This window comes from Haematobia irritans, chromosome 2 (genome assembly GCF_050003625.1).
Source record: "Haematobia irritans isolate KBUSLIRL chromosome 2, ASM5000362v1, whole genome shotgun sequence".
Taxonomy (NCBI): Eukaryota; Metazoa; Arthropoda; class Insecta; order Diptera; family Muscidae; genus Haematobia; species Haematobia irritans.
Genome location: NC_134398.1, coordinates 200583096 through 200600636, shown reverse-complemented (window position 1 = coordinate 200600636; position 17541 = coordinate 200583096). Strand labels below are relative to the sequence as shown.

At 32.8% G+C, this 17541-nt stretch overlaps 1 protein-coding gene across 1 annotated transcript in view; it reads left to right on the top strand.

Moving 5' to 3' along the window:
• Positions 1-17209, top strand: part of ex (FERM domain containing expanded) — a 104521-nt gene extending 87312 nt beyond the window's left edge. The window contains exons 5-7 of the mRNA XM_075297157.1: positions 10699-10778; positions 10856-15038; positions 15108-17209. Of these exons, the coding sequence (XP_075153272.1) occupies positions 10699-10778; positions 10856-15038; positions 15108-15991 (5147 nt within the window). The 3' untranslated portion in view covers positions 15992-17209. The remainder of the gene's footprint in view (positions 1-10698; positions 10779-10855; positions 15039-15107) is intronic.
• The last annotated feature ends 332 nt before the right edge of the window (positions 17210-17541 follow it).

Genomic DNA, 17541 nt, shown 5'->3' with positions numbered 1-17541 from the left:
CTGGTACTACTCGTTGTTTTGTTATTACACTACAACAACAGTGCACAGGCATACAAAAAAGTGACAGGTTTTCACCAAAGCACGCGTCTCTTCTACAGCTTTCAAACACCCCTTCCAGATTTTCCTCTTCCTTAACCTTAACCTTTGTATCTTTGTGTTCTCCACCTTTGAAAATGCCATAAGCTAACTTCAGCAATACTTAGACACAACACAGTGGGCATGACTAAGGTGTTTTGTTTGTGTACACACAGAAAAAAATTAAATCTATCCGAAAGGAAAATCTTGTTAATTTTAAAAAATGTTGATTACTTTTACAAAATTTTAATTAAACTGTATTACAAACGCAGATATCAGCATAACTGAAATAAAGATTTTTTTCTTGATATAAAACCCATTTTCAGTCAAACTGAATTAAGGTTTTCCTATAGAAAACCTAATTCAGCCACACCCAGAAAAAAGTGACCCCTTCTTTAAGTTAAAATGAACTCATTGTGAAGAAAGTTGAACTTCGTATAGCGCCAAAGACATTTTTATTTGTTTGAACGATGTGATTTTCGTAGAAATTAGGAATAATGCATTCCATATATTAGTTAACATTTTCCTATATTTATATACCACTATACTACAGAATGAAAAAATTTAACTAATTTGAATTCATATATGGAATGATTTTATTGAAATTTTTTCATTCATTTCGACAAATCTTACACATTTGTGGTAAAACTTTTACTTCATAATTAGAACTGCTTACCTTCGTTTTTAAATACAATTTTATTTATTTCTATAAGCAATTTCATCTTCAATAAAAGACATGTTTTATTAATATATTGAATATATTTATTAAGAATCAACAGCATCGAATCTCTTTGAAATATTAGTTTATTATTCCACTATTTCCAATTTCCGTGTGATATTATCAACTGTAAAACGCACTTTTTCTTCTTCTTATACTTTTCACTTTTAATAAGTTGCTGCCTAACGATTTTGTCCTCCTTTTACAATTTCAATACCTACAAATATAAAAAATCATAAAACATTTTTGTTGCAAAAGGTTAGAGTCACTGAATATTATCTGATAATTGAAGATTCCAAAATGAAGACAAATGAAAGGGTTGTTATTCTGCTGGTGTTTTCTTTCTTTATACACTATCACGAACATTGATAGATTTATTTAAAAAAACGAAAATTTTTCTCACTAATTTAAAATAACAAATATTTTACATATTTTATTTGTTATTTATTTTTTATTATTTATTTTTTATTATTTATTATTTTACCATATTATTTTTTAACAATCTCTCCGAAACAACGCGATTCCAACTAAAAAAACAACCGACGCGCAAATATATCGATTACACCCACGCGCAAACACATCGATTACGATGACAGGTATCGATTACAGGTAGACAATAGAAATTTAGGAAAATTTCCTATATTCTAACAAGTGTGTTTCCTTAAGTTTTGAAAGGATTGCATACTTCTTAGTACGAATGAACTAAAATTTTTTTCTATGCCAAGTGTTGTTCGTATGTATGAAAAACTTTCTATTATAAAGGAAGTCGCAATTATCATTTTATAAGAAATTTTACTAATTTTGAGGAAACTTGGTTTTAGTTCGGTTTTTGTTTATTTTTACGAATGCTTTGTTATCGGTGAATAAAATTTTCTTTTTCAGTAGTAAATTCTTATACCCAGCGAAGAAAATAGTATGAGTAAAATTCCATGCCTTATTCTAGTTAATGAACTATTCCTAAATGCTTACAGTTTAGGATTTTTTTACTGAAACGAGTAAATTTTATTATTTTTCACAAAAATTTACCTTAATGGAAATAAAATGGATAAACTATATTGATGAAAATTTTTTCCTTTAGTTTCGAAGGCACTTTTTTCTGGGTGTATTCAGGTACGCTGAAGTTTAAACTTTTCCCTTAGAAAACCTTATTCAGTCTAGCTGAATTTTAGTTTTCTTATGGAAGAACTTATTCAGCCACGCCGAATAGAAGTTTTCCTATAAAAAATCTTATTAAGCCATACTGAATTGAATTTTTCCTAGAGAAAACCTTATTCAGTCATACTGTGTAGAACTCTATTCAGCTAAGCTGAATTAATTTATTATTATTTCCTCTTTGATTTTCGTTGATCTTTTGTATACCCTTCATCACAACTGTGGTACAGAGTATAATAAGTTTTTTTTATGTTAGACTAATAAATTTATATTTTCTCAACTTATTCAGCCACGCCGAATAGAAGTTTTCCTATAGAAAATCTTATTAAGCCATACTGAATTGAATTGAATTTTTCTTATAGAAAACCTTATTCAGCCATACTGTGTAGAACTCTATTCAGCTAAGCTGAATATGGATTTTGATTTTCGTTGACGGGTTTTTATATCCTTCACCACTACTGTGGTACAGGGCTTAATAAGTTTTTTTTTTTTGTTTTGTTTTTAGAGTATAGTAAATGAATACTTTCTCAAGCTCGAGAATGAATTTATCCTATAGAAAACCTCATTCGTCTATGTTACATTCAAATTTTGCTATGGACAACCTCACAACTCATCTAGGTCGAATAGAACTTTTCCTTTGGAAAACCCGTTATTCACACAAAAAAAAAATCTAATTCCATTACGAAATTAATTTAAAATCAAATTATTTTTTTAATTGAAATGTCTTCAATGACAAAAATGATAGTAATAATCACAACCACAATCACACACAAAAAAATATCAATTAATTTGATTGCCAATACAATTAAAATTATGTTTAAATTTGAGCTAACAACGTAATTTGTAAATACAATTACGATTTTAGTCACTTTAGCAACCAATTTTGTTATATCAACAAACATTTTGTTATATCAACAAAAATTTTGTTGAACTTAAACATTTTCTGTAATAACTATTTATTGTTAGCTCAAAAATTATAATATTATTTCTGTGCAATTAAACAAATTATTGATTAAATTATTAATTGGTTTCATTAGCAAATTTCAATTAATTTTAATAATCAATTAATTCATTTAAAAATTTAATTAATTTGCAATCAGCATCATCGATTAATTAATTAATTTTAATTCAAATTAATTAATTTCATTAGCAAATTTCAATTATTTGTTTAATTGATTCAATTAAAAATTTAATTAGTTTGCAATCAACATCAACTCAATTAATTTTAATTCAAATAATTAAAAATGTAACTATTTTCCATTACTTTCCAAATTGACTTACCCGCATTTTCATGAAGCTCCGTTAGTGCTACGTTAACTAACGAATTTTCAAACCGTACTATTGACATATCTTTCATATGCCAGTTAGCAACTTAACTGTTGAAAAATTTTCAGTTAAAGTTAACTGGAGAGAAGATATTTGCAATTTACTTTCTGTTAACTGGCAGTTAAAGCTTAACGGAGCAAGATGAAAATGGCCGTTAGAGTTTTTAGTTTGACTTAAAATTGATTGATGGATTGTTAGTTTTCCGAGTTTGATTGAAAAGTTTATTGTATCAATTAATTTTTTTAGTAAAAACTTCAACATTTTCAATCATTGGAATAATTAAGTTAATGTTTCTATCTTGATTAAAAAGCTAATTCTATCAATTAATTTATTAATTGAAAAAAATTTCAACTTCAATTAACTTTTTAATTGGAAATATCACCAAAATATAAAAAAATATAAAAAAATATTTTTTTTCTGTGCAGTGAAGCTGAATTGAACCTTATACAGACAGACTGGATTGAAGCTTTCCTATGAAATCTTAAAATCTTATTCACCTAACTTGAATTGAAGTTTTCTTATGGAAAACCTTATTCATCTAGGCCGAATTAAACTTATATAACTATAACTTTGCCTATAGAAAAACCTATTCGGATGAATATGTTTTTTTCTCCAAGATCGAATTGACGATCAGTCCTATTCAGTCAGACTTATGTAGCCACTTCGAATAGAAGCTTTCTTATAGAAAATCTTATATACGAGGTTCAATTCTTTCTGGGTACATGAATATGGAATTTGAAATGTTTCATAATATATAATTGTGACATATAATTAAATTCCGCATATAAGTCTGTAATATTTTCGGGTTTCGAGTTGAAAATCTTAATATTTTCCCGATTATTTTTTCTAAATTAATCAAAATTTTAAATGAAACAAACAAAGATATTACCCTTAAATTGAAACAAAATCTACATGAAAAAGAAATTATACAGCAATTGAGTTCAGTTATCTCTTTTAAATAAGTAACCGAAGAATGGTTCATTTTTAAATAATATTATTTGTTATTGCATTTTGTTGATCACCGTGCAATAATTTCGCCTTTCAGCATAATGAAAGAAACTTTTGGGCTTGACATGCCACCACTTTGCTCTGCAGTAATGCTAAAAAGACGAAAAATTCACTATATCATAGGCTCCATTGATTCGTTGTTGTTGGTATTTGTATTCTTGTTGTTATTGGGAATATTGTTTTTGTTGTTTTCTTTTTTGAGAATGCAATTACCATCAGTACACACACACGCACAACCCCATAACCAATCTATTTGGCCCCCAAACATAAGAGAGCACACACACACTAATTCAACTCAATGATTCTCTTCAAACAAACTAAAAAAATTCCAAGATAAATAATTACGATTGTTGTGACGATCACAATAATAATGATGATCGTCATCATCGTTATGATGGGGAATACAAGTACGTAGAAGCAACAACAACAACCGATGTCGGTAATGACAACAAAACTGAGAGAAAAAAAACATTGTTGCTTCTGTGTTACTGATTATGGTTTTCTGATTACAATAATATTGATGATGTTGCACATTAATACTGATGTTGTTGTTCTTATTGTACTAACTGGCATTAATTTTTGTGTTTATTTATTTGAGGAGGCTTCTTGGTCGTTTATCGTTGTTTTTTTTTTATGCAAACCACCATAGTTATATAGGCAAAGTGCTCTTAATCACAGGACAGAGAACGCAAGAGAGTGTTTAAAGGAAGTTTGGGATATTTTGTTAAACAGTGATGCCAACTATAAAAGTTGGTCCAATAAAATTCAAAGTACACCCAAAAACCAGTGAACCCACCAAGAAATACTAATTTTACAAAATAAAATTTTAACTAAACGTTATCAAAAATATAAGTAAATATTTTTCGACAAATTCAAGAAAATTGTTAGACATAAAATTTTTTTTTACTCGATAAAGGCAGTTTTGCAGTTTGAAGGAATAATTTGGAGTTCAAAATTGCGAGAATGTCTTTAGCTCCGTATGAAGTTCAAGATGGTCACATTTGTGGTAAAAATTAAAAAAATTTAAGAAATTCTAAATTATTTCGTGGGAATAGCGACTTTAGTAAATCTTTATGCCTCATTTGTGTATAAATTTTTGCATTTTATTGGTTAATTTAAATAACGTCAAGGAAATTTTCTCAAAATATACCAATTACATGAACTAAAATAGAGTTAAATTGGCTTTAGTGGCCTAGGTCAAAATTTGAAGAAAATTTTACCAAAGAAATACAATATAAAAAATTCATATTTTTCAGTTTTTGATCAAATACTTTTGATTATTGCGAACAAAATTGTTACTTCGAAAGAAATGAATTTTTATTTTATTTTAGAAATTTATTTATAATTTTAAACTCTTAATGGCGTCAATTTATTTGGGTGTAACATATAAATACCCTTGAAATTATAAATGTGTCGAAATTTTAAGTATTTTTAGCTGGCACCATCAAGGGAACATTACTACTTCTACAAACACTGAAAAAACAGTGAACCCACCAGGAAGAAAACTTTCGGTTAATTTTAGAAAATTTTGAATATTTGTAGAAAATTTTAACTAAACAGTATTATCAACGTTGGCATCACGCCGATGTCATAAAAATAAGTAAATATTTTTCGACAAATTCAAGAAAATTTATTAGACATAACTAAGTTCTTTCACTTGTTTTAGTTATTTTAACTAAATTATTAGAGTAAAGGATACTTTCTCCAAACATAATAATTCCATGAACTAAAATAAAGTTAAATTGGCTTTAGTGAAATAGATTTTTTTTCTTAAAATTTTATTTCTGTAGGAAACATTTCAACATTTCATTCCAAACTAAAATCTTGTCAAAAAACAATTCTTGCCAAGAAACAATTTTGTCAACATTTTATTTTTAAAGAAAATTTTGTCAAAATTTTATTTCTAGGATATATTTACGAAATTTTATTCCTAAAGAAAGTTTTGTTAAAATTTTATTTATATAGAAAATTTTCTCAAAATTTTATTTCTATAGAAATTTTTCTCAAATTTTTTTTCTATAAAATATTTAATTAAAATTTTATTTTTTTAGAAAATTTTATTTCATAGAAAATGTTAATATCAATAGGGTAAAAAATTGATAAAATTGTATAAATTATTCAAAATATTCAAATTTTATCGAAAAAACGCAAACAACATTCTAGAAAAATAGCGAAATTTTGAAAATATCTGAAGTCAAACGTTTCAGACAAGCGTTAGGATGCATTAACTATCATAAAAAATTTAAATATCACAACTTTTTCTAATTCACATCCAAAACACTGAATTTTGATCACACCTTAAGAAGTGATGCAAATTCATAGCAACAGCTGTTGAAATGGTGGACATGCGTCCTATGACAAGCCCATGTTAAATTCATCGCTTCTGCGCCAGTTTTGCACCACTTCCGGATCCAAAAAGAACTTTTTCACTACTTTTTTGGCAACGCTTTTTTTGCTGGTTTAATGAATACAAAATTTCAAAAGTTAAAAAAGCCATAGTAATATTTTTAACAGAAAAGTTGGTCGCACTTTTGGAATAATTTAGGAGCCCGCAAGAACAAATTGTGGTCTTATCAACGGATATTAATAAAATTTAAAATTAATGTCTACAAGGATCTCATATATTTTTAAGTTAATTGTGTGTAAATTTCGTTTTTATTACCACCACCATATACCAGGTATGCGATATACACAGATATCCTAAACTGACATCAGACAAAATGAAAAACATCCAAGGTCATTTTAGTTGATTTGTTTTTTTTTTCATACACCTATGGGTTACTTAGGAATTCAACGAAAATCCCTATTGCAAGCCCCATCAAAAATTAAATGGAGAACACATTTTTTGGCTCCAGAAGTCTATGTAAACCATGGCATATAATGGCTATCACCAAAAAGATTTCAGTCTCCCAAGCAGACATAAAACTAATCAGACTTTTAAATTAAAACATTTTTTTTCGGGACATGATGGCATGAAATTTCCGGCCCACAAAAAACAAATGCTTCAGCCACAGCAACAAGGAAAACCACATCCAACCATCCCATCCAAACGGCGACGAACACAATGATGAACCTAAAACGGGGAACATGGACATTCAACGAAAACAATCATTCTCGGTCAGCAACACCTTGTGTCATTTTGACATACCATGAAAGACAGACAACAGGCGGGATAAAAAAAAACAAACTGGCCAGATATTCTTATTCACATATTCATAGAATTGTATGAGAAAAAGGCATCGAACCACGGCTTTTAGGAAATATCTACAACGTTATGGGGAAAGGTATGCAAGATACATGTAGGGATTGTAATCAGAATAAAAGAAGACAACTTTTCCACATTTTCCACAAAATTTGAAAAATGGAAAATTCAACGGCAATCATTTTTAAAATTTAGACAAGAAAAATTTCAAAATTTTCAAAAAGTAGAAATATCTACTCAGAATTTTTTGATTTTTTTTTTTTTTTGCAACCTCTTCCCCACTGTTTACAGATGCTCCTCGTCTGGCATTTTTATCAGAATCATTATAGAAAATGATATGTGATTATTTTTATTGAGAGTCAAAAAGAAGCAGGTGTCAGATTTTTTTCTGATCGTGATCTTATTATTGAGATGCCTTCGAACTTGTCTTCACAGTGTCTGGATTTTTTGTATATTTTTATATTGTTCTCGTTGTGATTCTAGGCAAAATGCTACGACCCAAACGCTATTCCTTAGGCCCTTGATAATTTTGTGATTGTTGATTTTATTAATTTTCTCTCTAAGGCTTGGGTTGAGAAAAAGGTCTATTTTTACCTACATAATTCGAGAGACTAATGTGTGAGTTTTAGTTGGTTTTAGGATTTTTTTTTGCATTGGAAATCCATATACCCTGCTGTTAAAGAAATTAAATGTTCTAGTTTGGCATTTCTATGCGAATTGTCGATGTTTTGTCTTCTTCAGTATTTCTGTATATTAAAATTCTTTTTATGCGTTAGAAAGGATAGCTTGACCCATATTGCCAGTGTTGGGCATTTTCCCCCAAATCGGGGATATTTTTTCAAGAATAGGTATGAAATTGTTGAGTTGGGGCTTGCGAATTTGGTGGGGAATGTCCAGAAATTTGGGTGTTTTTGTGGGGAATATTCGAAAACTGTTCAGTATAATAAATCAATTTGAAAGTTAGGGTTTATATGAAATACTTTTCTTCTACATGCTTAAAGAAGTACAGAGAATCTTCAACATAAAAAAAACATTCCTCCTCTTTATTCCATGGTATTTATTTGGTGGTCCAAGCACGGTTGCTAGTCGAGCCAAAAATAATCTACCAAAAAAAAATTTATTTCTATAGAAAATTTTGCCAAATTTTTTTCTAAAGAAAATTTTGTAAAAATTTTAGTTCTGTAGAAAATTTTGTCAAAATTTTATTTCTATCGAAAATTTTGTGAAAATTTTATTTCTATAGAAAATTTTATCAAAATTTTATTTCTATAGAAAATTGTATTAAATGTTATTTCTATAGAAAATTGACAAAATTTCTATTTCTATAAAAAATTTTGCCAAAGATATTTTTTTAAATAAAATGTTATCAAAATTTTATTTCTATAGAAAATTTTGTCCAAATTTTATTTCTATAGAAAATTTGCCAAAATATTATTTCTACAGAAAATTTTGTCAAAATTTTGTTTCTACAGAAAATTTTGTCAAAATTTTGTTTCTATAGAAAATATTGTCAAAATTTTATTTCTATAAAAAAGTTAAACAAATTTTTATTTCTATAGTTTTTTTTGTTTTTTCTTCTACATGCTTAAAGAAGTACAGAAAATCTTCAAAATAAAAATAAACATTCCCCCTCTTTATTCCACGGCATTTATTTGGGGGTTCAAGCACGGTTGCCACTCGAGCCAAAAATAATCTACCAAAATTTGGAGAAGATTTTACCAACAAAACAAAAAAAACTATTTTGTCAAAATTTTATTTCTATGGAAAATTTTGTCAAAATTGCATTTCTATAGAAAATTTTGCCAATTTAGAAATTTTATCAGAATTATATTCTTATAGAAAAGTTTGTCAAAATATTATTTTTTTTATACAATTTTTTTTCAAAATTTTATTTCTATAGAAAATTTTGTCAAAATTTTATTTATTTTTTTATAGAAAAATTTGTCAAATATGTATTTCTATAGATTTTTTTTTCAAAAATTTATTTCTATAGAAAATTTTCTCAAAATTTTATTTCTATAGAAAATTTTATCAAAATTTTATTTCTATAGAAAACTTTATCAAAATTTTATTCTATGAGAAATTTTGTCAAAATTTTATTTCTATGGGAAATTTTGTCAAAATTTCATTTCTATAGGAAATTTTGTCAAAATTTGATTTCTATAGGAAATTGTGTCAAAATTTTATTGCTATAAAAAAGTTAAACAAATTTTTATTTCTAAAGAAAATTTAAACAAATTTTTATTTCTATAGTTTTTTTTGTTTTTTCTTCTACATGCTTAAAGAAGTACAGAAAATCTTCAAAATAAAAATAAACATTCCCCCTCTTTATTCCACGGCATTTATTTGGGGGTTCAAGCACGGTTGCCACTCGAGCCAAAAATAATCTTCCAAAATTTGGAGAAGATTTTACCAAAGAACTACCAAATAAAAAAATTATTTTGTCAAAATTTTATTTCTATGGAAAATTTTGTCAAAATTGCATTTCTATAGAAAATTTTGCCAATTTTGTTTTATATAGAAATTTTATCAGAATTATATTCCTATAGAAAAGTTTGTCAAAATGTTATTTTTTTCTATAGAAAGTTTTATCAAAATTTTATTTCTATAGAAAATTTTCTCAAAATTTTATATCAAAATGTTATTTTTTTTTATAGAAAATTTTGTCAAATATGTATTTCTATAGAATTTTTTTTTCAAAATTTTATTTCTATAGAAAATTTTCTCAAAATTTTATTTCTATAGAAGATTTTATCAAAATTTTATTTCTATAGAAAATTTTATCAAAATTTTATTTCTATGGGAAATTTTGGCAAAATTTTATTTCAATGGGAAATTTTGTCAAAATTTCATTTCTATAGGAAATTTTGCCAAAATTTTATTTCTAAAGAAAAATTTTGTCAAAATTTTATTTCTGAAGAAAATCTTGTAAAAATTTTATTTATAAAGAAAAATTATGTCATAAATGTATTTCTAAAGAAAATTTCATGTTATCTTTATAGAATGTTTTATCAAAATGTTATTTCAATTTTTTATGCCCACACTTTCCTGATTCAAGTCAATTCGAAAAAATAATGGACTCAAAAAAATATTTTCGATATTTATTTCTATTTAAAATCATAAAACAAAAACAAACCCACAGGATTACTTCCAGCCATTAATCATGCAACATCGAAAACTTAATAAATTTTCTGTTTTTCTTTTTTTTTATTTGCAGATGGCGAATATATGTTTGCCGATCCCGAGAGCAAACTTTCCAAATATGGGCCGAAAAGTTGGCGTTCCTCGCACACACATGTAAGTTAAACTCACTACGATTTTCAAATATTTTACTTAAAAATTCTCTCTTTCTCTCCCTCTCGGTCAAATAACAGGGTCTAGATGCCAATGGTCGACCTTTGCTAGAGCTACATTTCCGGGTGCAATTCTATATCGAAAGCCCGTTTATGTTGAAAGATGAAACCACGCGACACAATTACTATCTCCAATTAAAATATAATGCCCTGCAACGTGACATCCCCCGTGAATATGCCGAACAATCTATGGTATTGCTGGCTGGCTTGGCATTACAGGCGGATATGGGTGATGCACCAAGCAATAATAGTGGCGGTGGCAGTGGCAGTGCTCTCGATGCCAAATCGTCCAGCGATAGTGGGGTTCAAGGCGAGTGCAAAACCGATAGTAGTTCCTCCACAAATATAGTGCCAAGAACGGGAGGAGATAGCAGTAAATTTAATAAGGCTTCCACTAGCATCAGCACCACAACCCAAACAACAACTACAACTTTGCCAAAGATTAGTAAACGTGCTAATATGGTGAATGAAAGAGTTCTGCGTTTATCCACGTACATGGCTTCGACGCGAGAGAATATCACCGGTATGGATGGTTTGAAAAGAGTTTGGGCAGGATCTTCCAGTGTTGCGGGCAAAACTCCCTTGTCTCCATCTTCTTCCACATCTTCCATAAGTCGTGGACCCAGTAATGCATCGACCAATGCATCATCCGTATCCACAAATGCCAGCAGTTCGAATTCATGTATAGATTATTTTCGTTTGGAAGACTATTTGCCCGAACATTTAAGAACGGTATGGGCCGCCAGTGCCCTAAGGGCTTGTCATCGTGAGAATCGTGGTCTTTCCCAAGCTGATGCTGAACTGCATTACATACAGCAGGCCTGTCTAGTGAATGAGTGCATCAATGCCCATACGTTTCGCATGCGCATGAGTAAGAACGAACTTGGTCCCGGTAATTCCTGGTTCGTTGTCTATGCCAAAGGTATTAAGATATTTGGCGTGGGCACTGGACCCGATGGCCAACAGCAACAGATCACCTTTCTTTGGCCCAATATCACAAAGCTCTCCTTTGAACGTAAGAAATTCGAAATAAGATCGGGCGAGAGCAAAATCACTCTCTATGCCACCTCGGACGAGAAGAACAAAATGCTTTTGACCCTGTGCAAGGAAACACATCAGTTCAGCATGAAAATAGCGGCCAGACTTAAGGAGGTAATCAAACGCGAAGAAGAGGAAAGCAATTGTCTGCATGCTTGCTATGTCTATTCACGCTCCTTGCATTTGCCCACCTATAAGAATAAAAATGATCAACGCATATCGGTAATATCGAGCACCAGTTCCAATACCACCTCGGGTATTGTCAGTGATCGTGTGCACTCCGAAGATGAGTTGGAAATAATGATCAATACACCACCAGCACCAATTGCTGCTCCTTCCACAGAGAGTTTAGCATTGGCCCATTTGTTGGATAGACCCAGTGTAAGTAGACAGACGTCGTCGGTGGGCCAGGTGTCGTTGAAAGATTTGGAAGAGCAATTGGCTGCTTTGACTGTGAGGCAATCTCAGAAGCAACGGGAATCGCCCACGGAGTTAAGTAATACATCATCGACTGGTAATTCAACATCCACCAGTAGTGGATCATCGGTTCCCATGGCCGCAGGCAGTGGAGGACCACGTAACAATACCGATTCTTCCACAGACTCACCATCGTCTCAGCACAACATAGGGTCTCAGTGCTCCTCTACCTGTAGCACTGTGGTGGTGGCCTCATCCACAGCCGACAATAGCACTTCCTTAGCAACATTAGCCGTACGATCTGGCCTAAATGCTAGCGATTCCAGCCACCATCAGAGGAAAAACTCCACGTCGTCAAGTTTGGAATTGGGTTTCAGTCATACAGCCCAAAATTCCACTTTGAGTGAGGCCGAGTCCACATGTATCGATCATGATTTCATACCATCGAATCGCGATGAAAACGAAAGCGTTTCTGGGGTTTACACCCTAGCCCATGCTGTTGCTCCCACCGAAACATCTGGGGTGTACACAATGCATAGCAGTGAAATGACTGGGCAATCATCGGAAATGGCCGAATCCGAGAAGAGTTCACACTACGGTATATTTCAGCCGACGAATAACCCCATCAGATCTGAGGATCATAAACTGCAGGATTCAGTGGATGGGGGAAATTATCGTGGTAAACGTTTAAAGAATTCCGATTTTCGTCTACGCTCCGATTCGAATGTCAGTACGAGTGATTCCTTTAGGGGAGATGGCAGTGATCCCACAGATAATAAACACAATCTGCTGACGGCGGAGGAACTCACAGATTTGATTGTGGGCCGAGGATCCTATCCGAATCGCAAAACCGTTTCCAATACCCTTGACTCGGATTGTGACTATGTCACCTTGCCTCTGTCAATGTCCGGAGAATCCTATATACAGGGCCATCAGGACACTGCTCCCACAGAGGATCATGTGGAAGATTTAATTAGTGATCTACTGCCTACAGATCCTCCGGCACCGCCCAAACGAGTAGATAGCAACATACCGAATTTGAGTGACATACAAATGCGTTCTCCGCCTCCCTATAATGCAAGGCATAAGACCACTGGCCTATGTGGACCACCTATCAGTCAAAGATCAACGTTGCCAACAAATGGCCAACCATCGGTGCCAACCTCGGCGATAGTGAAATCATCTCCCCCCAATCCCCAAGTGCCATTAGCTACACCAGAAACAAAGTCTCTGCCTAAAATAATGCAAATGCCTAAACCTCCTACGCCTGCGCCTGCGTCTAACGCACCTACAACTACTCTACCGCCAGCACCCCCGGCGGCGGCACCCACAGTTATAAAACGTAGAAATCCTCCACCATATCCGTTGCCCTCGAAACCGCGCCCCACTTCATTGGTATCGGTGGCATCCTCCAATGGGTCTTCTCAAAATCAGACCAGCTCAAATGGATTGGTCAACACAGGAGGTTCAATGACTTCCCTCAAATCCGAAGAAATTACTGCTCGTTTTATAACCACACGACCCCAAATTAATATTCTTAAGGCACACACATCGCTGGTGAATGAGAATGCCAAGCCTAGCTTTGCGGCGCCAACCAATTGTTCATCGGCTGCATCGTCAACGGGCTCGTTATGCAGTCATCACTTGCCCAGCCATTTGTCACAACTCTCGGTTCCTAATTCGAATTATGTCAGTGGATCACAGGCCTCATTGAATATGCAGCACCTGCATGCTGCCGGCGTCTCCACGCCCACTACACCCACACACTCGTCGTCCATGTCAGTCACTTCGATGGCTCATCAACAGGCAGCAGGCGTGATGCCAAGTTCTATGGCTATACCATTGCATCATCCCTATAATATACATGGCGGCCACAAAAGTATGTCATCGCTGCATCACCAACAAGCTCCGCCGCCACCACCCTACCCGGCTGAGTTAAAACAGCCGGCTCCAAGAACATGTGTTCTCTTGCCGGTGATAAAACCCAGACAATATCTACCGCCGCCACCACCAAGCCTTCCGAGGCAACCACCACCTCCACCACCCACGCAGTTGGCAAGCCTCTATACCACACCATTGGCCCACAAACAATTGGAATTGTATCAACAACAGCTATATAGCGATGTCGACTATGTCATCTATCCTTTGCAGGATCCAGCTGTAAGTCAGCAAGAATATCTCGATGCCAAACAGGGATCAATGTTGGCGGCCATGGCCCAAACACCACCACCGCCACCGCCGCATGCCCATCATCATCATCATCATCACCATCCCTATTTAGCGGCCTATCATCATGCAGCCGCTGCCTCGCAAGCCTATGAGACATGTAAGGGACATGCCATATATCGTAGTACACCCTACTTACCGTTGGCTCTGACGACACATTCACGTTATGCATCAACCCAAAATCTATCCGATACCTATGTCCAATTGCCAAGTGCCTACTCGCCAATGTATAGTCCATCGATGGCCAGTATTTGTTCATCCTATGAGCCACCACCACCGCCACCATTACATCCTGCAGCGGCCATGGCGGCTGCGGCGGCAGCAGCAGCAGCGGCGGCGGCAAATTCTGCGGCTTCCACAGCCACACCACTCTTCGCAAGATCACGTTCAGACGATAATATTCTGAATACGCTTGATTCTTTGCCGAAAGTGAAACGTTTGCCGCCACCACCACCACCGCCTTATGTGGATAGGCGTTTAAAGAAACCACCAATGCCGGCACCAACGGAAAAACCGCCGCCAAGTAAGTTCCTTTTTTTTTTGAATACGATTAAATTTTTTTTATTAATTTTTTATACCTCTTTTTTTACAGTACCCTCAAAACCAATGCCTAGTTTGAATAGTGGCGCCGCTTCCACGAGTGTGTCCCATGATTTCAATGCTACCACCTCTGTGTCCACCACTACGGTATCAACAGCATCATTTTTTCGCAATAGTCAATTGCCACCACGCAAACCTGTCACCCTGAGTGTTCCGCGAGGTATTAGCCATATGACCAAGACCTCAAGTGGAGCTCAATGGGCTGGTGAAAGACCCAAACATGATTTCCTATTGGGTCGTAGCCAAGACACCAATATTATAGCCCAGCTGCAAGCCTCAGTACAGGCTGCCAAACAGCAGGCAAATCGTTCCTCTGCAGCCAATGGTAATCGGACACCACCCAGCGAATTTGATTTGGCATTGCTGAGGGAAAAAAGTAAACATTTGGATTTACCTTTAATATCGGCTCTATGCAATGACCGTTCTCTCATCAAACAGACTAAAGTTTTAACCACACCCAACAAAAATGGTAAAGCCTCATCCGCTTGTGCAACATCATCGCCATCGTCATCGTCCACGATGTCAGCAAATCAATCAGCTAGTAGTAGCTCATCCAATGGATCAACACCGCCTATCGGCAATAGCCAACAGGAGATCAATGGCAATGGAATTGGTGGATCTTCAAACAATGGAAATGTTAGCACCACTTCCACAAATAATAACACGGCCAACAATTCCAACAATTCACCTATGGCTGGTAAATCGACGGTATTGAATTCATCGAATACCTTGGCCAAGACACGAAAAACTTCAATATCACATCGGCATCCCAATGATAAATTACCACCATTGCCCATGCAATTGGCCGAGGCAAATAATTATGTTATGGATCCAGCTGTATTGAAACATCATAAAAGCTATAATTCTCATACCTAAGATGAATGAACTTCCAGAATGGGACCACAACGGATCCCCCCTCCCGCGAATCCTTTGTATGCCGGTCGGTGGCTATCAAAATATCTAAGCAATTTTCAAGGTTTCATCATAAAAAAAAAGAGTTTCGAGTGAAAGACTCTTAAAAAAACAAACACCAAATGAAAGGTATTCGTTTTTGTTAATAGTAGATTTCTGACAAGTACAAATGAAGGTCATTCTTCACGGTTTTATATATCCTAACGAAATGTTCCAGTAAATCAAAAAGAAAACCATAAGCCAACTGAAAGGTTTTTTTTTGGACCAAGAAAAAGAGTATTTACCCAAGGAGTATAAGTAAGTTTTGCCCTACCATTTCATTTTTTACAAAGGAAAAATAATTTATTTTGAAAAAAAAAAATTAAGAATGATATGTTGTGAACTATAGAAATAATTCTTGTCAATCGTTTTTTTGTGGTGGATTATTATTTTGTTGAGAGAAAAACAAAAATTGAAATTTTTAAACCTACCTCTTATTTTTCTGGAACGAGAAGTCAGTTAGTAAAAGTTTGTAAAATTCAATTCAAAATGATTTACCTTTCGAAAAATTTTATTTGAGTTTGTTTTGATAGGCAATATTTCAATTTAGTAATGATGATGATGATGATGAGGATAATGCTTATGGAAAAAGTGGGGGCATATGCTTAGGATGAGAAAAAAAATACCAATTTTTAAAGCATGCTTTTAGGATGTTTTGAAATACTAAAGATTTTTGATATAAAATTCTTTCCAAAGAATTTTAAATATTAGGAAAGCAGAATTTTTTCCTATTTCCTATGAGGAATCAAGAATGATTGATTGCTTATGGTTACCAAGCGAAGAGCATACACTTAGGATGAAAAAATATACATTTTTAAAATATAATTTTAGAGTATTTCAAATACCAAAAGTTTTCAAAATCTATACACAGAAAAAAACATTTTTCCAATTAAAGTCTTAATTGGGTTTTAAGAAAATATTCAATTAAAATTTTAATTGATTCAAAAAATTTTTTAATTGAAAAAAAAATCAATCACAAAAATTAATAGTGTCAATAAATTTTTTAATTGGATCAATTAATTTTTTAATTGACTTTCAATTAATTTTTTTATTGATACTATCATTTGTGTGATTGAAGATATTTCAATTTAAAAAAAATTATTTGGTTCAATTAATTTCGTGACTAAGTCACTTACACAGAAAAAGAATCACGAAAAATTTTCCAATTAAAGTCTTAATTGGGTTTTAAAAAATATTCAATTAAAATTTTAATTGATTCAACAAATTTTTTAATTGAAACAAAAATCAATCACAAAAATTAATAGTATCAATTCAATTAATTTTTTAATTGATACTAACATTTCGGTGATTGAAGACATTTCAATGAAAAAATTAATTGGGTCAAATAATTTCGTGATTGATGCGAAAAAATATTTTTTTTTGTGTGTAAAATGTTATGGAATTTTTTTAATTAAAAAAAATTATTTCAAACAATCAATTTTTTTAATCAAACTAAAAACACAAAGTCAGATAAG